The sequence below is a fragment of the Marmota monax genome, unplaced genomic scaffold, assembly GCF_021218885.2.
Source record: "Marmota monax isolate L192 unplaced genomic scaffold, Marmota_monax_Labrador192_F-V1.1 WCK01_AAM20220418_F8-fsc00031, whole genome shotgun sequence".
Classification (NCBI taxonomy): domain Eukaryota; kingdom Metazoa; phylum Chordata; class Mammalia; order Rodentia; family Sciuridae; genus Marmota; species Marmota monax.
Window position 1 is genome coordinate 7,150,515 of NW_026695197.1, and position 24,082 is coordinate 7,174,596.

A 24,082-nucleotide genomic window follows, 5' to 3' on the forward strand; every position below is an offset into this window, starting at 1 on the left:
GTTCAATCCATTAAAAACAAAGCCTTTTGATTCTCAGTTTCTCCTGACTACTACATCTTATTATTATTTAGCTAAAAGGGCACATTATTTTAAAAGTGCATTGTCTATATTTTACAACTTACCTATGATATTCCTAATTTTATACCTTCAATACTTGGGACTTATAACACCAATAACTATAGTAAGGAATTCTGTAATTAAAAGAACTCTCTGGGGAGTAGAGGTTGTGGCTCAGTGGTAGAGCACTCTCCTAGCACATGTGAAGCACTGGGTATGATCCTCAATGCAATAAATAAATGAATAAAGGTATTATGACCATCTATAACTAAAAAAAAAATAAAAATCTCGGGGAAGGAAAAAATTAGCTCTCACAGTATTTCACTGATTTTGATATATTGAAATTTACAGAATTTATTTATATACATTTTTGAGACAGCAGTATTTACCCAGGTAGAGAATCACCTTACTATATTAAGTTCAAATTTCATCAGCACTTCTCAAGAGTTTTTTCCCTTAAGTTTGCTCTTTTATGTTTCCAAAACTGCTTGGTTAGTTTGTCTACAAGACTACATGGTCTACCCCAACAACTAGTTTTCCATATACAAATGACTCCCACTGTTCTTGGCCCTTAACCTGGAGGGAACACTATTCCTTCTGTTCCAGGTCCAATACAGTTTCCTCACCACTGCTAGTTGACTAGAAAAGGATTGCACGAGGTTAACTCTTCTGAATATTTACACTACAGTGTCCTCAGTGACTCCGCTCTTCTGACCTCCTGGTTCCAGGTACTTCACTTGTGGCATGAAGAATCTTTATGAATGCTCTCATCTTTACAACAGTACACGAAAAGATGTGAATTCTTCCTTCAATTCAGTCCTGTCAGTATTCCATCTTCTAGGATACTGCCTCCTCTGGGGTGCCCATAGCATTCCTTCTCTTTCTTATAGCAGAGACATTATACATTTCATATACTGTAAACTTAATATCATTTCCTATATATCTAATTCTTTATCTATACTTATATTAAATAAGGATGACGATCTTCATCAATGATTTGAATAGAATTTATAACAATGGAAATGTTCTTCTGTATCTGCACTACCCAAACTAGTAGTCAAAAGCCATAAGTAGCTATTGAGTATCACCTGAAATGTGGCTGCTTCTACTGAGAAACTGAGTTTTATATCACATTTAGTATTTTTTAAAAATTTTTTTAATTATTGATGGACCTTTATTTTATTTATATGTGGTGTTGAGAATTAAACCCAGTGCCTCACGTGTGCTAGGCAAGCACTCTATCACTGAGCTACAACCCAGCCCCATATTTAATATTAATTAACTTAAATAGATTGTGGCTAGTGGCTACCTTTTGAGCACCACAGCCCTTTAACTCTATTATTTCACCACTCCTATCCCTCCATTTCATCTGACTCTTTAATTTTATTTCTCTTCATTACACCTATCTTTACATTTTATACAATAGATATGTAACATAATGCACAAGATATATTTACATACATCTTTACTATTTACTTAATACAATAAAGAATATCCTAGGTCTTATGTTTATTATATTCTTACATTTTATTTTCTATTTGTTATAGGAGAAAAGAAGCTGCAACTCAGTCTAATATCTTAAAAAGTCAAGAATATCTGCTTTTGTTTACAAAAGACAGTGAACATCTGAATCAGAAAAGGAAGTTAAGGTGAACACCATACTTTAATTGAATCCAGACCTGCTGCCCTAACCAATTACATTCTTAAACACTGGGGGAGAAGAATAGAAAACACTTTACCAACTGGACATATTAAACAACTACTTCCAAGAAATCACAACTACCACCAAATTGATTACCAGCAAATACTATACCTAATTTTGAAAAGAGGTAGATTCCACAATCAGCAGACAAGCAGGCTTGACTCAGATAAGGCAATATCTCAGAAGATGATTGAATGTGTTTAAAGGTACTCAGAAACCCAGTTGCAACCACTGAGATACTAAGACAGTAAACAGCAAAATAAATAATTTCTCTTTGAGGCAAAAGAAAAATATTACAGACATCTGACACTGAAAGAATTCCAGCTGTGTGCAGGTAGTCCCAGCTACTCAGAAAGCACAGGAAGGAGGATCACTTCAACAATTTTATTAATTAAATGATAAATATATACTAGCTAAAAAAAATTTTTAAACTCCCAAGGGTTTTTGTTTGTAGCTAGAACTTCTGAGATACTTACTCTATATGGGAACAAATTTAAGCACCTAACTTGTTCAAATTCTATAGTAACCACTTAAAGTAGATATGATTTTATCATTTTTATCCCTACTTTACAGACAAGGTAACTGATGTACAAAAAGATCAAATGCTTTGCCCAATGCCACAGGGTTAGTAAGCAGAGAAACAGAATTACAACGGACAACCCTATTCCAGAGTCCCCACTCTTCATCACAAAGCTGAACGGTTTACGGCTTCTCCAAGTGTTTACTGATAAAGTTGAAAGTCAACCAAGGCAACTTTCAAACCACAGGCCCCTGTTCCTGGCCTTATCTCTTCATCATGTAAAATATGATTTTCGTTTTTATAAGTTAGAATATATCCACAAGAAGTCTGTAGAAGAAACAAAGTGAGAGTACCAAAAAAAAAAAAAAAAAAAGATAGATGTCAAGTTTTAAAAAATTCGGGGCTGGAGCTCAGTGGTAGATTGTTCGCCTAGCACATATAAGGCACTGGGTTTGAGCCTTAGCACCACATAAAAATAAAATAAAGATATTGTGCCCACCTATAACTAATAAATAAATATTTTAAAATGTACAGGCTGAAATACTGGCTCAACATGTTTTTTTAAAAGATACATATTTTAAAAGTTAATCACATAAGATGCTAATTAGAAATTCTAAGTTAACAATGGCAGATGCTTAAAAAGGTTTAGAGATAGTTCCAAAAGTTACACAAGCAAAAAATGTCAATGTTACACTGACACAAAAATCTCACGCCTAAAAGTAAAAAGTTGTTTCTATGCAGAAAAAACAAATGCCATAAACCATCACAGTATAAAATTTATTTTCTGAAACTTATCTGAATATTCTTTAAAGAATAAAAATGTAAAGATTCATTATATATTTGACTATGATTGATTTACTTGGCTTACTGAAATTATCCTTAAACCTTTATTCAGAGGATACTGCTTCTATCAAATATATTTCTGAATATTCTTTAATTCTTAAACTGAGCTCACTGGTAGGAAATCAAAAGCATAAGAAACATCCCAACAAAGAAGCATACAATCATGTTTACAGAAAATAAATAGTAGCTACTTAAATAGTATTTTACACTTACATTAAAAAAGTCTGAACACTTCAGTGGACTTTGCCAAGCCCTGAAGGCACAAATATTTTACAATCATTACAAACATTAATTATACTTGCTGACTGTTCTCCACCTTAAAAATTTTTTGGGGGGGAGGGGCGGTACTGGGACTAAACCCAATGGTGCTTTACTACTGAGCTAGATTCCTAGACCTTTTTACGATGGGGTCTCAAAAGTTGCTGAGGCTGTCTTTGAACTTGAAGTTCTTCTGTCCTTCCCGAATTGCTGGAATTACATGCATGAGCCACTTTGCCCAGCTCTCTGAGTCATTTTTAAAAGGAAATCTTTGAAAGGCGTGGCGGTACATGCCTGTAATCCTGTAATAGAAGGTTCAGGAAGGAAGATCATAAGTGTCAGCAATTTAGTGAGCCTCTTAAAAAAAAAAAAAAAAAAGGCAATCTGGACCCTCTGTGGCTCCCAGAACCATGGGAAAGAGCCAGTGACTATGACTGAAGAGGCATTTGACAGTTTTGGCTGGTGTACTGGCAAGAATAAAAGCATGGTTCCAGTCAGGTGTGGTCAGTTTCCATAAACTTACCAAACACTGGCACTAAGATTTCCTGACTCTTGATTCCTTTTCTACTAGTCCTGAGTAGATACTGTGAACTAGGTTAAGTAGATGTGAAAATAAATCACTTTCTTCAACCGAGACCTACAAAAATCTGACAAAATAATCTCTATTCCTAACCCTACTAACAATATTAGACAAGCAGAGACTTCATGCTATAAGGAAAAATAAATAGAACAAAAATAGCATTAAAAATGACAAATAAAATATTGAGGAAGTAAACGATAGTGGGGAAAAATAAAAAATTAGAAATGTGGGTAAAAACTTCAAACCATTCAATACACATACCAGGAATTTAATGAAAAATTATTAAAACAATTAAGCGGCAAAAATAAAAGGCAACTTAGGTCTAATGGAAGGGCACATCAAATATCAAGCAAAATTAATGAAAAACCAATACCCTGGATATGTGCTAGTCAAAGTTTTAAATACATAGGAAAAAGAAAAAACTATAATATTTAAATAAAAGAAAACTCACATAAATGTAATAATTTATGTAAACAATATGTAAGAGTTTCTATTTCCACATCCACTTGTCATTATGGAGGATGTCACTTTGTTTTCTTAACTCAGAGCTGACTCAAGCATAAAAACCATTTACCTCTTTATTGCTTTAAATTTCATTTGTTTCTTCCCCCTAGGAATTTATTTTCAAACTACCAGACATAAGCAAAAACTTAGCTAGAAAGTTATTTATAGTAGTGTTTTTCCTTTTCTTTTTTTTGGGGGGAGGGCAGGGGCAGGGGTGGGAAAGGTTGCTGGAGTTGAACTCAGGGACACTGAAACACCGAGCCACAGCCCCAGCTCTATTTTGTGTTTCATTTAGAGACAGGGACTCACTAAATTACTTAGTGCCTTGCTTTTGCTGAGGCTGGCTTTGAACTCACCATCCTCCTGCCTCAGCCTCCTAAGCCACTTGGATTACATGTGTGAGCCATGATGCCCAGCCCAGAGCAGTGTTTTTCAATAGCAAGAAACTGGAAGTAATATAAATGTCAAAATGTGATTTAAAGCAATGTTTTCAACAGCAAGAAAGAGGAAGAAAAACAAAGGTTAAATAACAGGTAGAAATACTATTTCTGTAAAACAGAATATAACTTGGGCATTAAAATGAGACCAATATTAGGGCTGGGGTGTAGCTCAGTGGTACAGTGCTTGCCTAGCATTCACAAAGTCCTGGAGTTAATCCTCAGCATTACGGGAAAAAAAAAAAAAAAAAACAGAATGATAACTGTGTGAAAATATTCACAGTAAATATGCAAAAAACAAAAAAAAACCCTGCAAAATAGTCATGTATATTACAATTCTATTCCTCTAAATGTTGTCAAAGATTGAGGTAGTATATGCATCCTTACCAAAGGGTAAACTTTGATAAACACATATTACTCTTCTAATTAAAAAAACTACAACACTTCACTGCTATTGCCTTCTATGGTTCAGGGCTTTACTGCCTGGCATATAAAGGTATTATTAAACATTTCCATTCTATGAAAGTGAGCAGGCACAGAGGGCAATTACAGCTTAAATTCCACTCTCTTATATACTACAATGTGAAAGAAAGAACACTGGCTTAAGGATTCATATTTCATTTACAGCTCCAGTTCTTCCAGTGAGTGGCACTGTTTGTACAAATTCAGCACTTAAATATTGTTGAGTACTGTTCACTTATTGCTCATGTCTGTATAATGTTAATGTGTTACTCTCTTTTTGAAGGGGAAAATGGGGATAAAATAGTAACATAATTTTAGCATTTCAAAATATCTATTTACTCCTTTCAAAATGCTCACCTGACATTCTAGATACTGCCTTGAACACACAGCACTTTTTTTTTCCCCCCTAAAAGTACAGTAGTTCCTTTATTCACAGCTAAATTTGTGCTTTCTGTGGTTTAGTTACCTTAGGTCACTCTGTTCCAACAATAGTACTATCACACAGTGAGGAATTAAGATTTTTATTTATTAATTTTTTGTGGTGCTGGGGATTGAACCCAACCAAGGCTTTGTGCATGAAAGCAAGCACTCTACCAACTGAGCTATATCCCCAGCTCAGGAATTAAGATATTTTGAGAGGGAAAGAAACCAATTCACGTAACACTTATTACTATATATTGTTATAATTATTGTTTTATTATTGTTGTTAATCCACTACTGTGCCTAATTTGTAAGTTAAACTTTATCCTAGCTATGTATGTTTAGAGGGAAAAGAAAGTATTTACAGAGGTTGGTACTATCAGCAAAATCAGACATATCTTGGGTAATATCAGCTATAGGTAAGGGGGAGACTACCGAACTGTACTATACTAAGACAACTTAAAAATCAATTAGACAGGGCTGGGATGTAGCTCAGTGATACCTTGCTTAGCATGATCAAGATCCTGAGTTTGAGCCCCAGTATTAAAAAAAAAGGGGGGGGGGTATGATTCTATCATAAAACCTCAAGTATTTCCAATCACTTTTACTCATTAAATTCCCAATAAACTACAAAATAAGTTATAATTTAAAATATATATTTTATATATCCCTTACAGATTACATTTCTAGTGTCATTCATTTATCTATCACTGGAAGGCCAAATTTTACTTATTCATTCAACATAAACTCTAAATGCCTACCAAGAAAAGGGCATTGCCCTAAGCATTGAGGATATGGGAATAAATACAAATAACAAAAAGAGGTTCTTCATCTCAGAGCTCATATGCTAATAACAGGTACACATGATAACCAAGTACACAAAGCTTTAAATTTTCAAATAATGGTAAGTACCACAAAGAAAAAACAATGCAATTCAATGGGGCGGGGGGCGTGCAGAGTGGAAGCAAAAGAAAGGAACAGAAGACCCTCTGAAGAGGACCAAGTAACAGGACATTGTAACTGAATAAAGAAGGAATTAACTGGCTAAGAAAAACTAAGTAAGCAAGAGCATTTCAGTCACGGTTAGAAACTAGTAAACCAAAAATCCTGGTAAGACAACAGGCTTCACCAACTTTAAGAACAAAGTATAAACCAGTGAGATGAAAATGAGATTACAGGCTCATGACTGGTGATCTCATAGGCCATGCATGAATTCAAAACAAGATCCAAAAATGTGATGAGAAACATTGGAGAGTTTTAAACAGGTGTGCTGGGACCTAGTTTCTTCTTCTTCATTTTTTTTTTTAAGAGGGGGGGTAGGGAGGGAATTTTCTTTTTTAATATTTATTTTTTAGTTTTCGGCAGACACAACCTCTTTGTTTGTATGTGGTGCTGAGGATCGAACCTGGGCCACACGCATGCCAGGCGAGGGCACTACCGCTTGAGCCACATCCCTAGCCCCATTTCTTCTTAAAAGATCCATCTGGCTGCAGTCACACAGGGAAATTTTAGAGGGATCAGGATGATCAACTATTAAAAATACAGGCAATATATGTATATGTATGACAACCACTTAGGGGTGGTGTGGCAGGAGGTATGAAATGTATATATTTGTGTTTACTAAAACATAAAAAGTTTTCCATTATATGACAGATGGAATTGTTCATCTGCTCCCTCTCAAAATGCCAACAAAATAGTAAAACAATTTATACAGGCAGAAATCACAAAGAAAGAAAGGGTACCACAGTAAATGAATGTCAAAAAAACTTTAAGACTGAAAAAAAAATGCAACACAAAATAAACAAAAGTAATGCACTTCATCCAGAGGAACTCTGAACTAGCTCAGGATTTTGAACTTACGAGCGCCCTAGAAATGTAATGGTGGGTTTTAAGGTTCACAATAAGGACCAACTGAAACTCTTTACGTAAATCTGTTAAAACCTTTATCCCACAGAACTAAAAGATGAGAGACAAGAAACTGAGCAAAATATCTGCATTCAGGGACTCAACTCACAGACGTTAAGAGGTAAAATACTATTCAGAAAATAGATACCCTCTGTCATGTACCTGAGGCACTTCTCTCTAGAGAAAATGAATGGCCTAGGAAAGAAGAACTATAGATAATAAAACCAACTACAATCTTACTAAAAATCAGATTAGTAACAAATATCAAGTCTTTAACATGAATCAGTAATTTTAGAGATTTATCATAAGAAATAATCCTACGTGGGCAAGCAAGTTAATTAAAGAGATGTTCCCTGAAATGCTGTTTATAATACCAAAGCAATGGAATCACAAAAAAGAAAAAGAGTAATTAAGTAAACTGTCATGTATCTATACATTAAAAAGGAAACAATGACATAGTAAAAAAGCACATATTATATGAAAGGGATATAAAATAGAGCCAATATCCAGGGCTGTCTTTTTGCTCATATAGCCTTTTCCCCTATAATTAAAATAGATTACTTGCCAGTCAATAAAAATGGCTAAAGATTACAGTTCCTGAAATAACTGTATAAATCCTGAAAAATTTTAGAAAGATTTCAAAAATATTTATTCAGAAATTAGTAACATTTCTTTCTTTTAAAAAATCCATAGCTCCATCTTACTTATAATATTATTTCTAAAATTACTCCATTATCAGTTCTCCATATCCTTACCACACTATCTTTGAATAACATATCATGTGATAAATAACGAAAAATGTGGTCTCTTAAAATATTAAGTATGAAGGCAAAACAGTGAGTAAAGAGAAATTAGTCAAAATTATAAACATGAATATTAGAAATAAATATCAAAATCTGTGCAAGTAGAAAAGGAACTACATTACTAAATGTGGGTATACATAAGAATTAAGTATGACAGTGGCATTTAACAAAAATAGAAAGAAAGTTATCACTCAGTGAGTAAGATTTTGTAGGAAAAAATGCACCCATACTGTAAGTTTATACACTTATATGGCAAATTTAAAGAGACAGAACCTGGTTTTGCTCAGTGGTAGAGCACCTGCTTGGCATGCATGAGACCCTGAGTTTGATCCCTAGCACTGTGTGTGAGTGCACGCAAACACGCGTACATGCATACACACATTCCCTTTGACCCACCTGTACAGTACTCTACTGAGAATGAGTCCTGCATATATACAGTTATGTAAACCTGTATTACCAGTATGTTCTCTGCTGTCCTACCTACAATACACAAAACAGTGTAATAATAAATGCAAATAACTTGGGGGCAATCTTACATCATTGGAAAAGGGGCAAGCTTAAACAATATTCGTGCAATGAGTACTGTGCAGATATTTTCTTCCATAACAAGTTAAATTATTTTATGTAACACTTTCAACTTCTGAATGGTGAAATGATTTATACAGCAATCCATGAGGGGCAGGGGTTTTGGCTTAGTGGCAGAGCACTTGCCTAGAACGTGTGAAACACTAGGTTCGATCCTCAGCACCACATAAAAATGAACAAATAAAATAAATGTATGCTGTCTACTTATAACTACAAAAAAAAAATATTTTTTTTAAGTTACCATATAGCAGTCCATGAAAAAGATCTTATAAATATAAATGAAATTTACTGGGTCCATTCTAACAGTTATCTGCTTACTTTTTATTTATTTATTTTTTTAAAAAATATTTATTTATTTATTTATTTTTAGTTTTCGGCAGACACAACATCTTTGTTTGTATGTGGTGCTGAGGATCGAACCCAGGCCGCACGCATGCCAGGCGAGCGCGCTAGCGCTTGAGCCACATCCCCAGCCCATTACTTTTTATTTTTTACCAAAGTAAAAAGTTTCAAAAATCATGACTACTGATTTTCAAAAAATGTTTAAATTTCCAAATATTTTCATTCATTACAAATGCTTTAATAGTGACTTCCTTAAGAAATATTAAATAACCAATTCATAAATGGATACTTTCAAATTTATGTACCTTTTTCAAAAAAAAAAAAAAAAAGAGAGAAAATAATGACACCCAGTAAATTGCACTTCATGTTCAAACATGCATGAGACCTGTCAACTCTGTGGTGTCACAGCTGATAGGAAAAATATAAATCTTCACCTCTATCTCAACTTCAAAGCAATGTCAACTGCTTAGTACAAAGAATGTCTAAATTATCTCAAATCATTTTCAGGTCTCCTAACAACAGAATCCCTAATTTCTAAATTATGATTTACAAAAAGTTCTGCTGAATTAATTCCAAGTTTATGTAAGAAAGTTCATTTCTCTACTTGTAAAAACGAAGTTGAACATAATTGAGCTAGTTTCTTTATAATACAATAAAATCCAGTCATGCCGAATAATAAAAATTCCTACAACACTTTCTTTCATGACAGTTATTACCTCTGAGGAGAATGGAATCAGAGTTAGAAAAATAGGGCTTTAGCTTTTGCTGTAGTCTTACACTGCAGCAAAATAGGAAGTAAAAAATTTCTTTTTGATTAAGTACAATGACTCCTGAGACAGATTCCCTGGGTCCTAACAATTTACTTTCTGTGACGGTGAGTAAGCTACTTTATCTCCTTCTACCTCAGTTCCATGTTTATGAATTGTGGATAATATTCTATCCTGCTACATAGGAGTAAATGAGTTGACTATGTTAAATGGCTAGAACAGTATGCCTAACACATGGTAAATGTTATTGTTGTTATTATCAGTCTCATCATCTATGACTATTAACTATGCAATCTGGCTGGAATGCATTGGGCAAAGAGTGAGTTGTTGGGGGAGGTGGTATTTGCCATATTTTCTACACTTTAAGACATAAATTTCATTATTTATTTATTTGGTACCACGCATTGAGCCCAGGGATGCTTAACCACTGAACTACATATCCCAGCCCTTTTTCATATTTTATTTAGAGAAGGGTCTTTGTTAAGTTTTTAGGGCCTTGCTAAATTGCTGAGGCTGGCTTGAACTTATGATCCTCCTTCCTCAGCCTCCCAAGCAACTGCATAAATTCCATTTTTGAAACCAGTGATAAATGGCCAACATGATAAGTGAGAAAGCAGTACAAAGGAGAATAATAACAAAGTTTTAGTCTTCTCTTCAATTTTCAAAAACATGAGACAATACAAGCTTTGGAGTTTGATATTTATTTTTAGCAGGAAGAATACGCTAATGGTGAAGACATCATTAGAAGATAACGCCCATGTCCAATATCTGCAACAGAAGCTCAATAGAAGTTAAAGAAATGTTACCAAAAGATTAAAGACAAAAACTGTATATTACTTACCCTTAATTCTGCAGACAACAAGTAACAATATATTTAAAATTGAATTTCTACCACAAATCAAAGACTGACAATTATCAAATTCATCATTTTCAAAATTCCATCTTTTCCTTTCCATGTAGAAGTGAGCAACTTTTTCAAGGGCAAATCATAGTGCTAATAATCCACTGTGTTTTATGTGAACAGAAGAGGAGCAAATTTGAAGAGACTGTGCTAAACTAAAAGCTAAGAGTTTTGGGTGGAAGCAATCAAGTAGCTTTCTCATGGGTAACAAATGGCACCTTTTGGGCCCAATTAGAGATTGCTGAACTAAGAAATAAATTAAAATAAGTAAAAGCGACCTAACAGAGGCAGTATCATGCAGTACCTATAAATTTACAGTAAATTACATGCAAATAAGGGGACTCAAACAAATTAGAAATTCTCTTACATATTAGCATAAGAAACTGGTACATCAGTAAACAATTTAACAACTAGTCAACTGGAGGATTTAAATTAAACTAAATCTAGCTCATCTACCCCTGACAATGCCTCAAAGGAAATATGAGAATATTTCTTTTTATCACCTCCTGCACCCCAAAACTTCTCATCAACAGTACCAATCACTACTTAAAAGAGCAATAACTTTCTAACTAACAGTGTTTGCAGGCCAGAAGGGTGTGAATATGTTAAGCATCAGAATCAGAGGTGGAAAAAAGAGGTAATTTCTTTTTAAAATTTGAAACAGCTCATGTTGCCCAGTCTGGTCTTGAATTCTTGGCCTCAAAGAGATGGATTAATTTGAAGACTGTATGGTATAGCTGAAAGACTATATGTGCTCAGAATAGGGACTGAACAAATCTAATCCAATTTATTGCAGGTAAGGCTTCATGCCTACTGTTATTTTTCTATTGTTTTTGTGCTTGAAAATAAGGATCTAAGTTGATAAACTTCTACTACCGCAATGGAATTTCACAAATAATTTTTCAAGTGCAATCCTGCTAATTCTAAATTTCAAAGTTTACTTAAACAGGTTGATTTGGTTAAAGTAGAAGGAAATCCATTGATGTTGAGGAAGTTACTTGGGCCACTGCCTAAAAAGGTCTATTTCCCAAAAATGCATGGTGTGCAAGAACTGAGATATGTTAAAATTCCTACCCCAAAGTAAATGAAACAAATAAGCACTAAAAAGAAAAAAGTTACGCACTTCCAATTTATGCTCTTTCTCTGCAAGGGCTTCTTTTTGACAACGAAGAAAATCTGCTAACATTCGAGTGAGTTGCTTCCTATCATCTATTTCTGCCGCCAATCTGCCATTGTAATCTGCCAGCAACATACAAGCATCCTCTACCATTTTAGAAAGCCTTTCTCCAGATTCTTTATCTAAGAAAAGCACAGGATAATAAAATTATTATACAACAGAAACAATAACATATGTTGTTCCCAAACCCACCTCCTAAAAAAGTTCTGGATCACATCTTTTTCTTACCTGTTATTTTATCTAGCAGGGATACTTCTTGGACTTCGACAGGCAAAGAAGCTATCCTCTGATGAACTGCTGCATCACCTGAAGCTGCATTTTCTAGATCTTGTAAGGCTCTAACGAGATCTAGAGTCTAAAAAGTTGCATAACTTCAGAACCAAAATAAATAAAGCTTAATTTTGTTTTTGGTTTTTTTTTTTAGTTGTAGTTGGACACAATACCTTTATTTTTTTTATTTATTTTTATGTGGTGCTGAGGATTGAACCCAGCATCTCGCACATGCTAGGTGAGGGCTGTACTGCTGAGCCACAACCCCAGCCCAAAGCTTAAATTAATAAAGACTTGAATCTTTTTTTCATATCCCTAATCCTTATGAGTTACCTACTAACACAAAGTTTCCAATACGAACTGCTTCCACAGACAATCCCATTTCTTTTATATTCTAAGAAGCTACTGAAAATGTAAATGAGACAAGGCCCTAGACCTTGAGGAGCTCACATTCTAGTAGTGAAGGCAGATGGTATACAAATATTTGATTATCAGACAAATGAGGTAAATGACTGATTTATATATATGGCAGATATCTATCTCAGTGGTAAATGGGAAAGTAGGCTATAATTTCAGCCTAAAGAATACAAGTTTTATGTATAATATATGCATTATATTATCATTGCACATTATATTATCACTGTAAAATTACTGAATTTTAAATTAAATTGGCTATTGGGGAAAGGGGGACACCAATCATCTAATACAATATAGAAGAGTTTCTCAAATTGATTTTTCTAAATGCTGTAAGTAAAGCATAAAAGAAATATAGTTTTGGTATTATGTTCAAATATGATATCTTTTTTTTAATATTTATTTTTTAGTTATAGATGGACACATATCTTTATTTTATTTTTATGTGGTGCTGAGGATCAAACTCAGTGCCTCACGCATGCTACGTGAGCGCTCTACTTCTGAGCCACAATCCCAGCCCCAAATATGATATCTTCAACTATCCTATGGTTTGTTAATCAGACTATTAAAGTATTAAAAAAAATTCCATGCATCTAATGACTAATATGTCCATGCTGATTAGCCAGGAAACAAATGATTTTATCACCTTTAGTAATACTATTTTCATACAACTATAATCAGGAGAAAAGGACAATTAAAATATTTTCATACTAGTTAAAAATAGAAGAAAAGGGTGATTCTTTGTTATTGGAGTTACTATTCATAATATAACTTACTCCAAAGAAAAATAATTAAGTTTTATTTTTACTAGTCTCTATCCCCATCCCATCTGTTTTTTTTTTTTTTTCTTTTTTAGTTTTTAAGACTAGATTCAGAGACACTAAGACATTACATATACTTTTAAAATACTGCCTTTACTTTTTTTTTTTTTTTGGTACTGAGGATTGAACTCAGGAGCACTCAACCACTGAGCCACATCCCCAGCTCTATTTTGTATTTTATTTAGAGACAGGGTCTCACTGAGTTGCTTAGCACCTCACTTTTGCTGAGGCTGGCTTTGAACTTGCAATCCTTCTACCTCAGCCTCCCAAGCTATTGGGATTACAGGCGTGTGCCACTGTGCCTCGCCTAATTCTGTCTTTATCAGGATCACATTTAGTCTTAGCTACTCAAAGAGGCTGAGGAAGGAGGATTGCTTGAGCCTAGGAGTTCAGGATCAGTTTGAGCAACATAGAAAGACTCTTTCTCTTGAAAAAATAAAAATAAAAAATGACACTGACAGCAAGTTACTAATGTTTATTAGCTATTCTAATTTAAAAGCTATCACTGAGGTTTAGCACACAGAAAATAAAAATATTAAGAATGAATGGGGAGGCTGGGGCTTTGGCTCAGCAATAGCACACCTGCCTGGGATGTGAGGCACTGGGTTCGATTTTTAGCACCACGTATAAATAAATAAATGATCTATCAACAACTAAAAAAAAGAATGAATGTGGAGCCAGGGTTGTGGCTCAGAGGTAGAATGCTCGCCTAGCATATGTGAGGCACTGGGTTCAATCCTCAGCACCACATAAAAATAAAGATATTGTACCCACCTATAATTAAAAAATAAATATATTTCTTTAAAAGGCATGTTAAAAAAATGATTTTCTGTCATAAATTATGAGCAAATAGGGAAAGATGCACATTTAGTGCTTGGTTGGTCCAAATGTCATGTTCTTACTACTTTTCTATTCCAGTTCTGTTTCATGATTACCATGAGGAGTTCATTATTCCTCATTCCTGACTGAACCAAGAGGTAGCTTGGCTCTGATCCTGACCGAGAGCCTTGGTCTGATTTTTCTTCCTCCTTAATTCCAAGACTGATATAAATCCATAGTCCTAGGCAATCATTTCTAAAAAAAAAAAAAAAATTTGTTTTTTAGTTGTAATTGGACACAATACCTTTATTTTATTTATTTTTATGTGGTGCTGAGTAGGGAACCCAGGGCCTCACATATGCTAGGTGCTCGAGCGATCTACCGCTGAGCCACAACCCCAGCTCCTAGGCAATCATTTTTATCTTTCTTTCAAGCTCCTTTCATGAGGGAAAAAGCCCTTCCCAGCTTCAAGTTTTCATACAGTAAGTTTAGGTTCAATCCTCTAACTTCCATAAAGTATTGACAGTTCTTGTTACCCTACAGGATACCAATTCTTGACACCTCATGTCTACCAGAGGAGAATGAAATGAGCTCAGGAGAAAACAGCCTCTGGCTCACACAATGAGTTGTACTTCTGTATTATTTCTAGCCCTTAAAACTATTTACCTTGGGCTGGGGTTGTGGCTCAGCGGTAGAGCGCTTGCCTAGCATGGACAACACCACATAAAAATAAATAAAGATATTGTGTCCAACTACAATTAAAAAATAAATATTTTTTTTAAAAAAGCTATTTACCTTGTTTTAAGGCTGTCTTCATTTTGTCTTTCGAAATTTTATCTGTCCTTCATACATATTTCAAACAGAAGAAGGAAATTTAAAGACTCAATGCCCACATTTAAGTTCAAAATGTCTTTCTAAAATTCATCTAATGGTAAAGAAGTGCTATGCTGTACCATCCTGGGAGGACTTAGGGTACGAAGATAATGATTTGAATTATCTTACTTCTCCATAGACTTACATTGTGATATATAGGTTTAGTGAATGAATACATACTTACCACTCTAACACTCATTTTTTTTTTTTTTTTTAATATTTACTTTTTAGTTTTCGGTGGACACAACATCTTTATTTTATTTTTATGTGGTGTTGAGAATCGAACCCAGCGCCCTGCACATGCCAGGCGAGCATGCTACCGCTTGAGCCACATCCCCAGCCCCCATTCTAACACTCTTATCTTTCAAAAGAGTTTTACACATTTGAAAGAAAAACACAAGAGCAGTGTCCATCTCTAAGAATGCAATTCTCTTTTTTTTAATCTAAGAATGCAATTCTTAATAGTATTTAAATCCTACAACAAAATATGCTTATCACATAATGTTTTATCATAAAATAAACTCTTTAAATGGTGGCTATCTCACTGTATCTAATCATACTTAGCAACTAGAAATCCTCTTAAATTAAAAAAAAAAGAATTTATCAGAAGAAAAAGAAATATTTCTATGCAAAATATGATTTCTATAAAAAATATACAATATACAACATCCTACAAACATAAGCAATTTGTTAAGCAGAAAATAAAAGATATTTGGGCTGGGGTTGTGGCTCAGTGGTAAAGCACTTGCCTAGCATGCGTGAGACACTGGGTTCGATCCCCAGCACCACATAAATAAACAAAATAAAGGTATTGTGTCCACCTACAACTAAAAATATTTTAAAAAAGGAAAGAAAGAAAAGATATTCGTGTAGTTTCTTTCTGGTACCCCAAAACAATGAAATAATACGGCTTGGTAATCACGCAAAGTAAAATATAACTCTTATCGGTGAAAATTTTTTACCTGTGGTGGTTCACTTGGAGATCCTAGAGAGGAACAATTTTCATTTTCATCCACCTTTATTTGTTCATAAGTTCTCTTCCTAGGCTTCTTATCACCATCTATATTGAAAAAATATTTAAATTTTAATAAAAGAATATTTTAATGAAGAGATAATGATAAGAGATTAAGATTATAGGGCTGGGGATGTGGCTCAAGCGGTAGCGCTCTCGCCTGGCATGCGTGCGGCCCGGGTTCGATCCTCAGCACCATATACAAAGATGTTGTGTCTGCCGAAAACTAAAAAATAAATATTAAAAAAAATTCTCTCTCTCACTCTTTCTCTCACTCTTTTTTAAAAAAAAAAAAGATTATATACTCACACAGAGCTTGCTTAAGTTGTTCTAATACATCATTTTCATATACAGATCTTTCTTCCCAAATAGATAACACTCTTCCAAGGTGCTTCTTACAACTTTCATCAGTTTCACTAAAGAAAAAAAAATTAAAAATATGAACAATAATACATACTGCAATGGAAAACACAATGATGATTTTAAATACAATCAAATATTCAACTCTTAAAAAAACTATCTAGATGTTTACTGAAAATCCTATGTGGCCAGCAATTCAGAATGATGCATATTGCTTAAGGAAAAAATTACAAAAACTAAACAAGTTTTAGGACTAGCTCCTATGAATTTACAAAGAAGATGCCTGAACCTAAAGAGAGCTGAATAGGAGGCTACGGGAGATATTCAATAGGTGTCTTTAATTTACTCACCAAATAATTTTTGAGCAAGGAACTACCTTTGGCATGGAGATTAAACGGAGTTTTAGAGCAGCTATTATTTATAGGTGTTATGGAAGAGAACAAGGCATTAAAGACAGCAAAGAGATCTTGCCCAATTTAAGAGAGACAAGGAATAGTATTTGAGGAAATGATACCTAGTCTGAGATATGAAGACTGAATGTAGAGAGAAATGAGAAATAGATTACTTCTACCCATTTAGAAGTAATCCTTCATCACGACTATCATAGACTGAGCCCCTATTATCTCTTGCTTGAATTTCTGGAACATTCTCACTAATCTCCCAGCCTGTACTCCTTCACTCTACAAAATTTAAATCAGATAATACTGTTCTCAATCCTGTAAGTACAACCAACCATGCCAAGAATAAAATCAAAATTCTTGCACTGGGCCACAAGGCCCACACGCTCTGCTTCCTGACAACCTCATAGTCCACATTCCCCAATACTTATTTCTCCCATACAAATCTCCTTGCTGATCCTCAAACATGCCCAGCACATAGTTGTCTATTTCTGCCAAGTATTCTCTCTGCCTAGAATCCTTTCCTCCTAGACAAATGGCTTGTTTCACCCTATTTTTAGTCTCTGTTCAAATAGCCATCTCTCCAAATTATCTTATACTATGACTGGATACCCTCATACTCTCTATTTCTTTTTTCCTGCCCTATGTCTCTTTAAAGCATTTGTCATCTGGCATTATAACAAATATTCATTTATATTCACTTATCCATATAGCTACTACCTTTTGGGGCCTAGCACATAGTAGGCAGTTAATAAAGATTTTATTAAACTCTAGGGAGAGGTAATATATACAAAAGCCTTGGAGGTAGACAGAACTTAGAAAAAGTTGAGTTAGCTAAAGTGTACACTACAAGCTGTTTATCTGTTAGAAATAAGACATAAGTCTGAAGGTAGGAGGTGCCATGAAGGAAAATCTTAAGTGCTTAGGCTTGATGTCAAAGGCAAGAAAATGTAACACTAGCTCTACAATGCTGGCTACATGTTCCCATAGGAATTAAAAAATAATAAAGGCTGTTATAAACATACAAAAAAGACATTATAGCAACTAAAAGGAAAAGAAAGCAACTAAGGAAATGTGTGCTATGGAATATGGAGAGCGAAGGAGAAAGAAGAATTGGACATTATAAGTTCAGTAATAAACAGTGTGAGATACTTAAGATGTACCCAAGTAGAAATGTAAACAGACAACTGGACATACAGGTCAAGAACAGAAAAAAATTTGGACTGAAGAATAAGATTCTAAGTCATTAGGGTATAGATAATAAGTAAATACACGCAATGTACAAATCACCAAGAAGGCAAGTGAAGAACATGGCCCCAGAAGGCAGTGTAGGACTTAGCTCTAAGAAACACCAACATTTGAAAAGAAGGTAGAAGGCAGCATCTAAATTGGAAGGGAAATAATATCTATTTAGAAAGCAACATACAGCAGCATTTGACACTGTCATGTTTTAAAAATGTGTCTACTATGACTAAAACTGCATGGCCTGAGGTGAGCAGATTTTCACCCTTATATAAATCAACACAGACCACCACCACTCACCAATGAATTATATAATTTAGATGAAATTAATATTTTTTTTTAATTTTTTATTGTTGGCTGTTCAAAACATTACATAGTTCTTGATATATCATATTTCACAATTTGATTCAAGTGGGTTATGAGCTCCCATTTTTACCCCATATACAGATTGCAGAATCACATCAGTTACACATCCATTGATTTACATATTGCCATACTAGTGTCTGTTGTATTCTGCTGCCTTTCCTATCCTCTACTATCCCCCCTCCCCTCCCCTCCCCTCCCCTCCCCTCCCCTCTTCTCTCTCTGCTCCCTCTACTGACATTCGTTTGTCCCCCTTATATTATTTTTCCCCTTCCCCTCACTTCCTCTTGTATGTACTTTTGTATAACTCTGAGGGTCTACTTCCATTTCCATGCATTTTCCCTTCTCTCTCCCTTTCCCTCCCACCTCTCATCCCTGTTTAATGTTAATCTTCTTCTCATGCTCTTCGACCCTACTCTGTTCTTAGTTACTCTCCTTATATCAAAGAAGACATTTGGCATTTGTTTTTTAGGGATTGGCTAGCTTCACTTAGCATAATCTGCTCTAATGCCATCCATTTCCCTGTAAATTCTATGATTTTGTCATTTTTTAATGCAGAGTAATACTCCATTGTGTATAAATGCCACATTTTTTTTATCCATTCATCCATTGAAGGGCATCTAGGTTGGTTCCACAGTCTAGCTATTGTGAATTGTGCTGCTATGAACATCGATGTAGCAGTGTCCCTGTAGCATGCTCTTTTTAGGTCTTTAGGGAATAGACCGAGAAGGGGAATAGCTGGGTCAAATGGTGGCTCCATTCCCAGCTTTCCAAGAAATCTCCATACTGCTTTCCAAATTGGCTGCACCAATTTGCAGTCCCACCAGCAATGTACAAGTGTACCCTTTTCCCCACATCCTCGCCAGCACTTGTTGTTGTTTGACTTCATAATGGCTGCCAATCTAACTGGAGTGAGATGGTATCTTAGGGTGGTTTTGATTTGCATTTAGATGAAATTAATATTTATCCCAATGTTTGCCTGGTAATCTATCATACCTGCATATAATGTTTAGAAATAAGTCTTTAAAAGACTATAAGCCACAATATAGATTTCCTCCTTCAGAATTACCTTAGCAAAATTTTTCAACATTTTTGATTTTCCTAAATAAATATTCTTTATTTCCACCATATTTGGAAATGTTAAAACACACATCCAAATACCTAAAAAAATCTTAAAATCATTAAAAATGATATAAGGAAAAGGAGAACTAAGTGTATCCAGATCACCAGTTTATAGCACACAAATTTTCAATTCAATACCGTCAATCATTCTCAATGAAGTTCATTCCAATACAGCAGTACTTTTGGTCTATTAAAGAAAAGCTATCATTTAAGTACTCAAAATGTCTACCTTAGCAACAGTTGAAATTTCCTTCACAGTAAGCATTTAGTACATTTACAAATGCCAGTTACAAGTCTTTCCAAATGAAAGCTTCAAAGAAATATGTTTTTTTTTATTATATGGATTAAAGCAAATCTTAGCAAAAGGAAATATTGTCCACATTTAAAAACAGATCACCTATTACCCCCCAAATTGTCATACCTTGAAACATGCTTAAAAGCCTCCACTATAACTGGTGCAAAATCTTTTGTAAACTCCGGCCCCTTCCTTTTGCTGTTCTGAATGACATCATTGGCTAGGTAGAGAAAAGTAAGCTTCCTGTTGGGTTTTGCTGAAAAATTCAAAGAAAAAAAAATTGATCTACTTAAAATATTCTCATTCAACTTAGACAAACTTTATCAATCCATAATTAAGCAGTTTGAGAACTACATAAGTCTACTAACCTTCAAGTATTATGTTCAACCCTAGCTTCTCATTTTACTACCAAACTTATCAAGTCACTGCTACTAACCTCACCAGGTTGACTACAGCTTCTAAAGATAATCATTTGATGAAAAAAAAGAGAACCTAAGAAGCAAAGATAGATCAATGACAGATCTTTTCATCTCCTTGTAGTTTTACTAAGGCATCCAAACTACTTAACATATCTGATTCCTGGTCTTATCATCATTCCCAAACTAAACAGCTTTATACACTGAAATCCTTATGCCTATATATAAATGCATCTCTATGATTCCATCTTATATTTATTTAACTGTATTAAAACCATTACCAACACTGTGAAATAGAGCCATTTAAAATAAGATGGTGACTATTCGTGTTATTAAGATGGAACCCTAAATCTTACATTAAATTTAGAAGTGTTTTAATATCCATGTTGATTCAAAATCAATGTTAACTCATTGTGAAACAACAGAATACAAATGTAAAATAGGCTGAAAGAGGTACCGCTTCAATAAATTACATGTTTTTATTTATGCAATAAATATTTGCCAAGCTAACAGATTGAATGTTAGGGACACTATGCAAAGTTTAGATGTTTCCCTCTTTGGATTACATGACCTTAAATAAATGAACTTGTCTTGACAAAAATATTCCCCTACTCACTATATTACATGGCATAGTCACCTGAAGGAAACACAAAATTCAACAACTGTGGGTCATAGTACATTTTCACTAGGTACAATGTTAGTAAGTAGCAGAGTAATTCTGAAAATGACATTTCAAATAAGATTCATACACACATGGGCTAGGGTGTGTTTCACAGGTAGAGCACTTGTCTAGCTTTGTGTGAGGCCCTTGGCTCAATATATATATACACACACACCAAAAAAAAAAAAAAGTCATATGCATAATAAGGAAAAGTCAATGCTTAATGTAAATTTATGGACTATTTTCATGTTACAGTTTTACTAGAATTAAAGTTGAACCATTCATGGTAGTGCAATTATATTGAGAAGGAAAAGAGCTTGTGACAACCACAGTACAATGGTACAGAGAACCTATGATCGAGATCAATTATCCAGTGTTTATTCATGAGACTAGCTGATCAGGCTGCACTTACTAGATTTAAGTATTTAATTTATAAATTTAAGCCTTCAATGTATTAAAAAGTCACTTTAGAGTTTCACATCTTTCATGAGGGCAAACCAGAAGCCCAAATTTTCCACAATAAACAATATATTATGAGAGAGAACAAATCAGACTTTACAAACTCAGGTCATGCCACTGTATATATAAGCTAATCTGCCTATCTAAAGTTGTTGCTCACCTCTTTTCATGCTTTCAAAATTCACTGGCATGGAACAAAGGAAGAAATGGCAATAATAAAGAACAACTTCTGGTTCTTCTGGTCTCTAGTCTTGTTTATATAAACCACAAAGTCTAAATGGTTAAGAAGATATTCGGACCCTTTCCCATGAAAAGGATTATAAAGGTCAATGTCCCAGTACTCAACCCTGTCTCGTTTTTACCTACCCTAACCCTCTCAATCCCACTAAGAAAATGCTGGTATCATTCAAATCAGGTTTTCACCTTCTCAGCATCAAATCTGTTTAGAAACTCTAAATTTTCTTATTATCTAATTGAGAGACCACCTGCAGTACTTTTGAATGGGTACCTAAACCAATGGGCTCCTTTTCCTAGTAGTATAACATTTATTCAAATTCTGCTACAGGCCACAATACTCTAAGCAATTTACATGTATTATCTATTTTAATCTAAACAATGTAAGGAACCATTATTAACCCCATTTTGCTTCAGTGCAAACAAACATGGAAAAGGTTATTTGCCAACAATAAAAGAGCCAGTAAAGTAAGAGCCAGGATTTGAATCTATAAAGTCAAACTGCAAAGGATTCCTTAATCAACTAAACTATTCCTTCTGTCATAAATGAAAGAAATTATCTCCTGAGATTATTAAGTAGCAACTAAATCAAAATGTTTTAGAATGTTAGCAGCATCACTCCCAATAGCCAAAAAAGGGAAGCAATTCAAGTTCTACAGATTAGCAAAATTTGTTATATATACATTCAACAGAAATTATTCAGCCTTAAAAAGGAAATGCTGACGCATGCTACAACATGGATAAACCCTGAGGATGTGAAATAACCTAGTCATGAAAAGATAAACACTGTCTGATTTACTTACATGAGGTACCTAGAGGAGTCAAATTCATGAGGGTGGTTTCTGGGGTTGGAAGGTAGAGGAAAATATTTTATTTAAATTGGGAAGTTATTGTTTAATGGACAGAGCTTCAGTTTTGCAAAATGAAGAGCTCTGGAAACCCACTGCACAACAATATTAATGTACTTCATACTAATGAACTGTTCATTTAAATTGCTAAGATGATAAATTTATGTTATGCTATTCTACCATAAAATTTAGAATATTAAAAGATTCATGAATAATTAACCTCTCAAAAATAATTCAGAAGTGCCTCTATGATGCATACTAAAATAAAAATTTACAAGATTTCAAAATGTATTTCCCAACAAATCTCAAAGGACACATTCTATACTACAAGTATGGATTCAGTACAAGGTCCAAATAACAAGATTTTTTTTTGTTTTTTTCTTTGTAGAACTCAGGCTAAAAATGAGAAAACTCAAAAATGATGACCTTACTTGAATTTTCAAGGAGGGGGGAAAAATAGAATACTTAATGGAAATTATTAATGGAAATATTAAATACTTAATGGCGAATAATTAATGGAAATAGTCACAATAAACAATGCTGTAAATGATAAAAAAAATGATTTCTCAAACAAATTCTGGTTAATTTGTTATAAAAGAAAAGGCACAAAGTTAACAAAAAGATTCCTTAAAAAATCTCTCTGTTGGTAACAGAATATAAGGTCAAACAAGGGGTGTGAGCTAGTCATTTCCTGTGTTTCTGTTGTTCACAGATTTTTCCCAAAGATATCTATTTTGTAAATCTTCTGTTCGATTCAAATAACATTTATTCAATGTTTGTTATATGCCAGGATTATGCTAATCATAGATCAAAATTAATCTTTCCTAGTTAATCAGTAGTTTGCAAGTTCTAAACAAAGTGGCAGATGCTAGATCTCATCACTAAAATGCTAGTTAGGGGCTGAGATACCTATAGTTCAGTAGTAGAGCACTTGCCTATCATGTGGCTTCAATTCTCAGCATCACATAAATAAGTCAAACAAAGGTCCACCAACAACTAAAAGAAAATTAGAAAATAATAAAACAGTAGTTCCTTCTTTCTTCTTTTATTTCACCTCTCTACAAATAAATCACAACATGAAAGCAATTATAAATATTATATCCTGGGCTGGGGTTGTGGCTCAACAGTAGAATGCTTGTCTAGCACGTGCGAGGCCTGGGTTGATCCTCAGCAACACAAAAAAATAAATAAATAAAAACAAAGGTATTGTGT

The 24,082-nt window shown here is 34.2% G+C and overlaps 2 protein-coding genes across 3 annotated transcripts in view; one reads left to right on the forward strand and one right to left on the reverse strand.

Moving 5' to 3' along the window:
- Window positions 1-1,646, forward strand: part of CUNH18orf21 (chromosome unknown C18orf21 homolog) — a 29,470-nt gene extending 27,824 nt beyond the window's left edge. Inside the window, exon 6 of the mRNA XM_046428274.2 lies at window positions 1,605-1,646. Within this exon, the coding sequence (XP_046284230.2) occupies window positions 1,605-1,631 (27 nt within the window). The 3' untranslated portion in view covers window positions 1,632-1,646. The remainder of the gene's footprint in view (window positions 1-1,604) is intronic.
- Rprd1a (regulation of nuclear pre-mRNA domain containing 1A) overlaps window positions 1-24,082 on the reverse strand; it is a 60,030-nt gene that overhangs the window by 15,451 nt on the left and 20,497 nt on the right. The window contains exons 2-7 of one of the 2 annotated variants that reach the window (XM_046428270.2): window positions 20,379-20,508; window positions 16,782-16,888; window positions 16,423-16,520; window positions 12,492-12,618; window positions 12,210-12,385; window positions 10,871-10,953 (exon numbers count right to left, since the gene is read on the reverse strand). In XM_046428270.2, the coding sequence (XP_046284226.1) occupies window positions 10,927-10,953; window positions 12,210-12,385; window positions 12,492-12,618; window positions 16,423-16,520; window positions 16,782-16,888; window positions 20,379-20,508 (665 nt within the window). In that variant the 3' untranslated portion in view covers window positions 10,871-10,926. Of the gene's footprint in view, window positions 1-10,870; window positions 10,954-12,209; window positions 12,386-12,491; window positions 12,619-16,422; window positions 16,521-16,781; window positions 16,889-20,378; window positions 20,509-24,082 lie in introns of those variants that run through there. The other variant, XM_046428269.2, reaches the window with a different exon arrangement.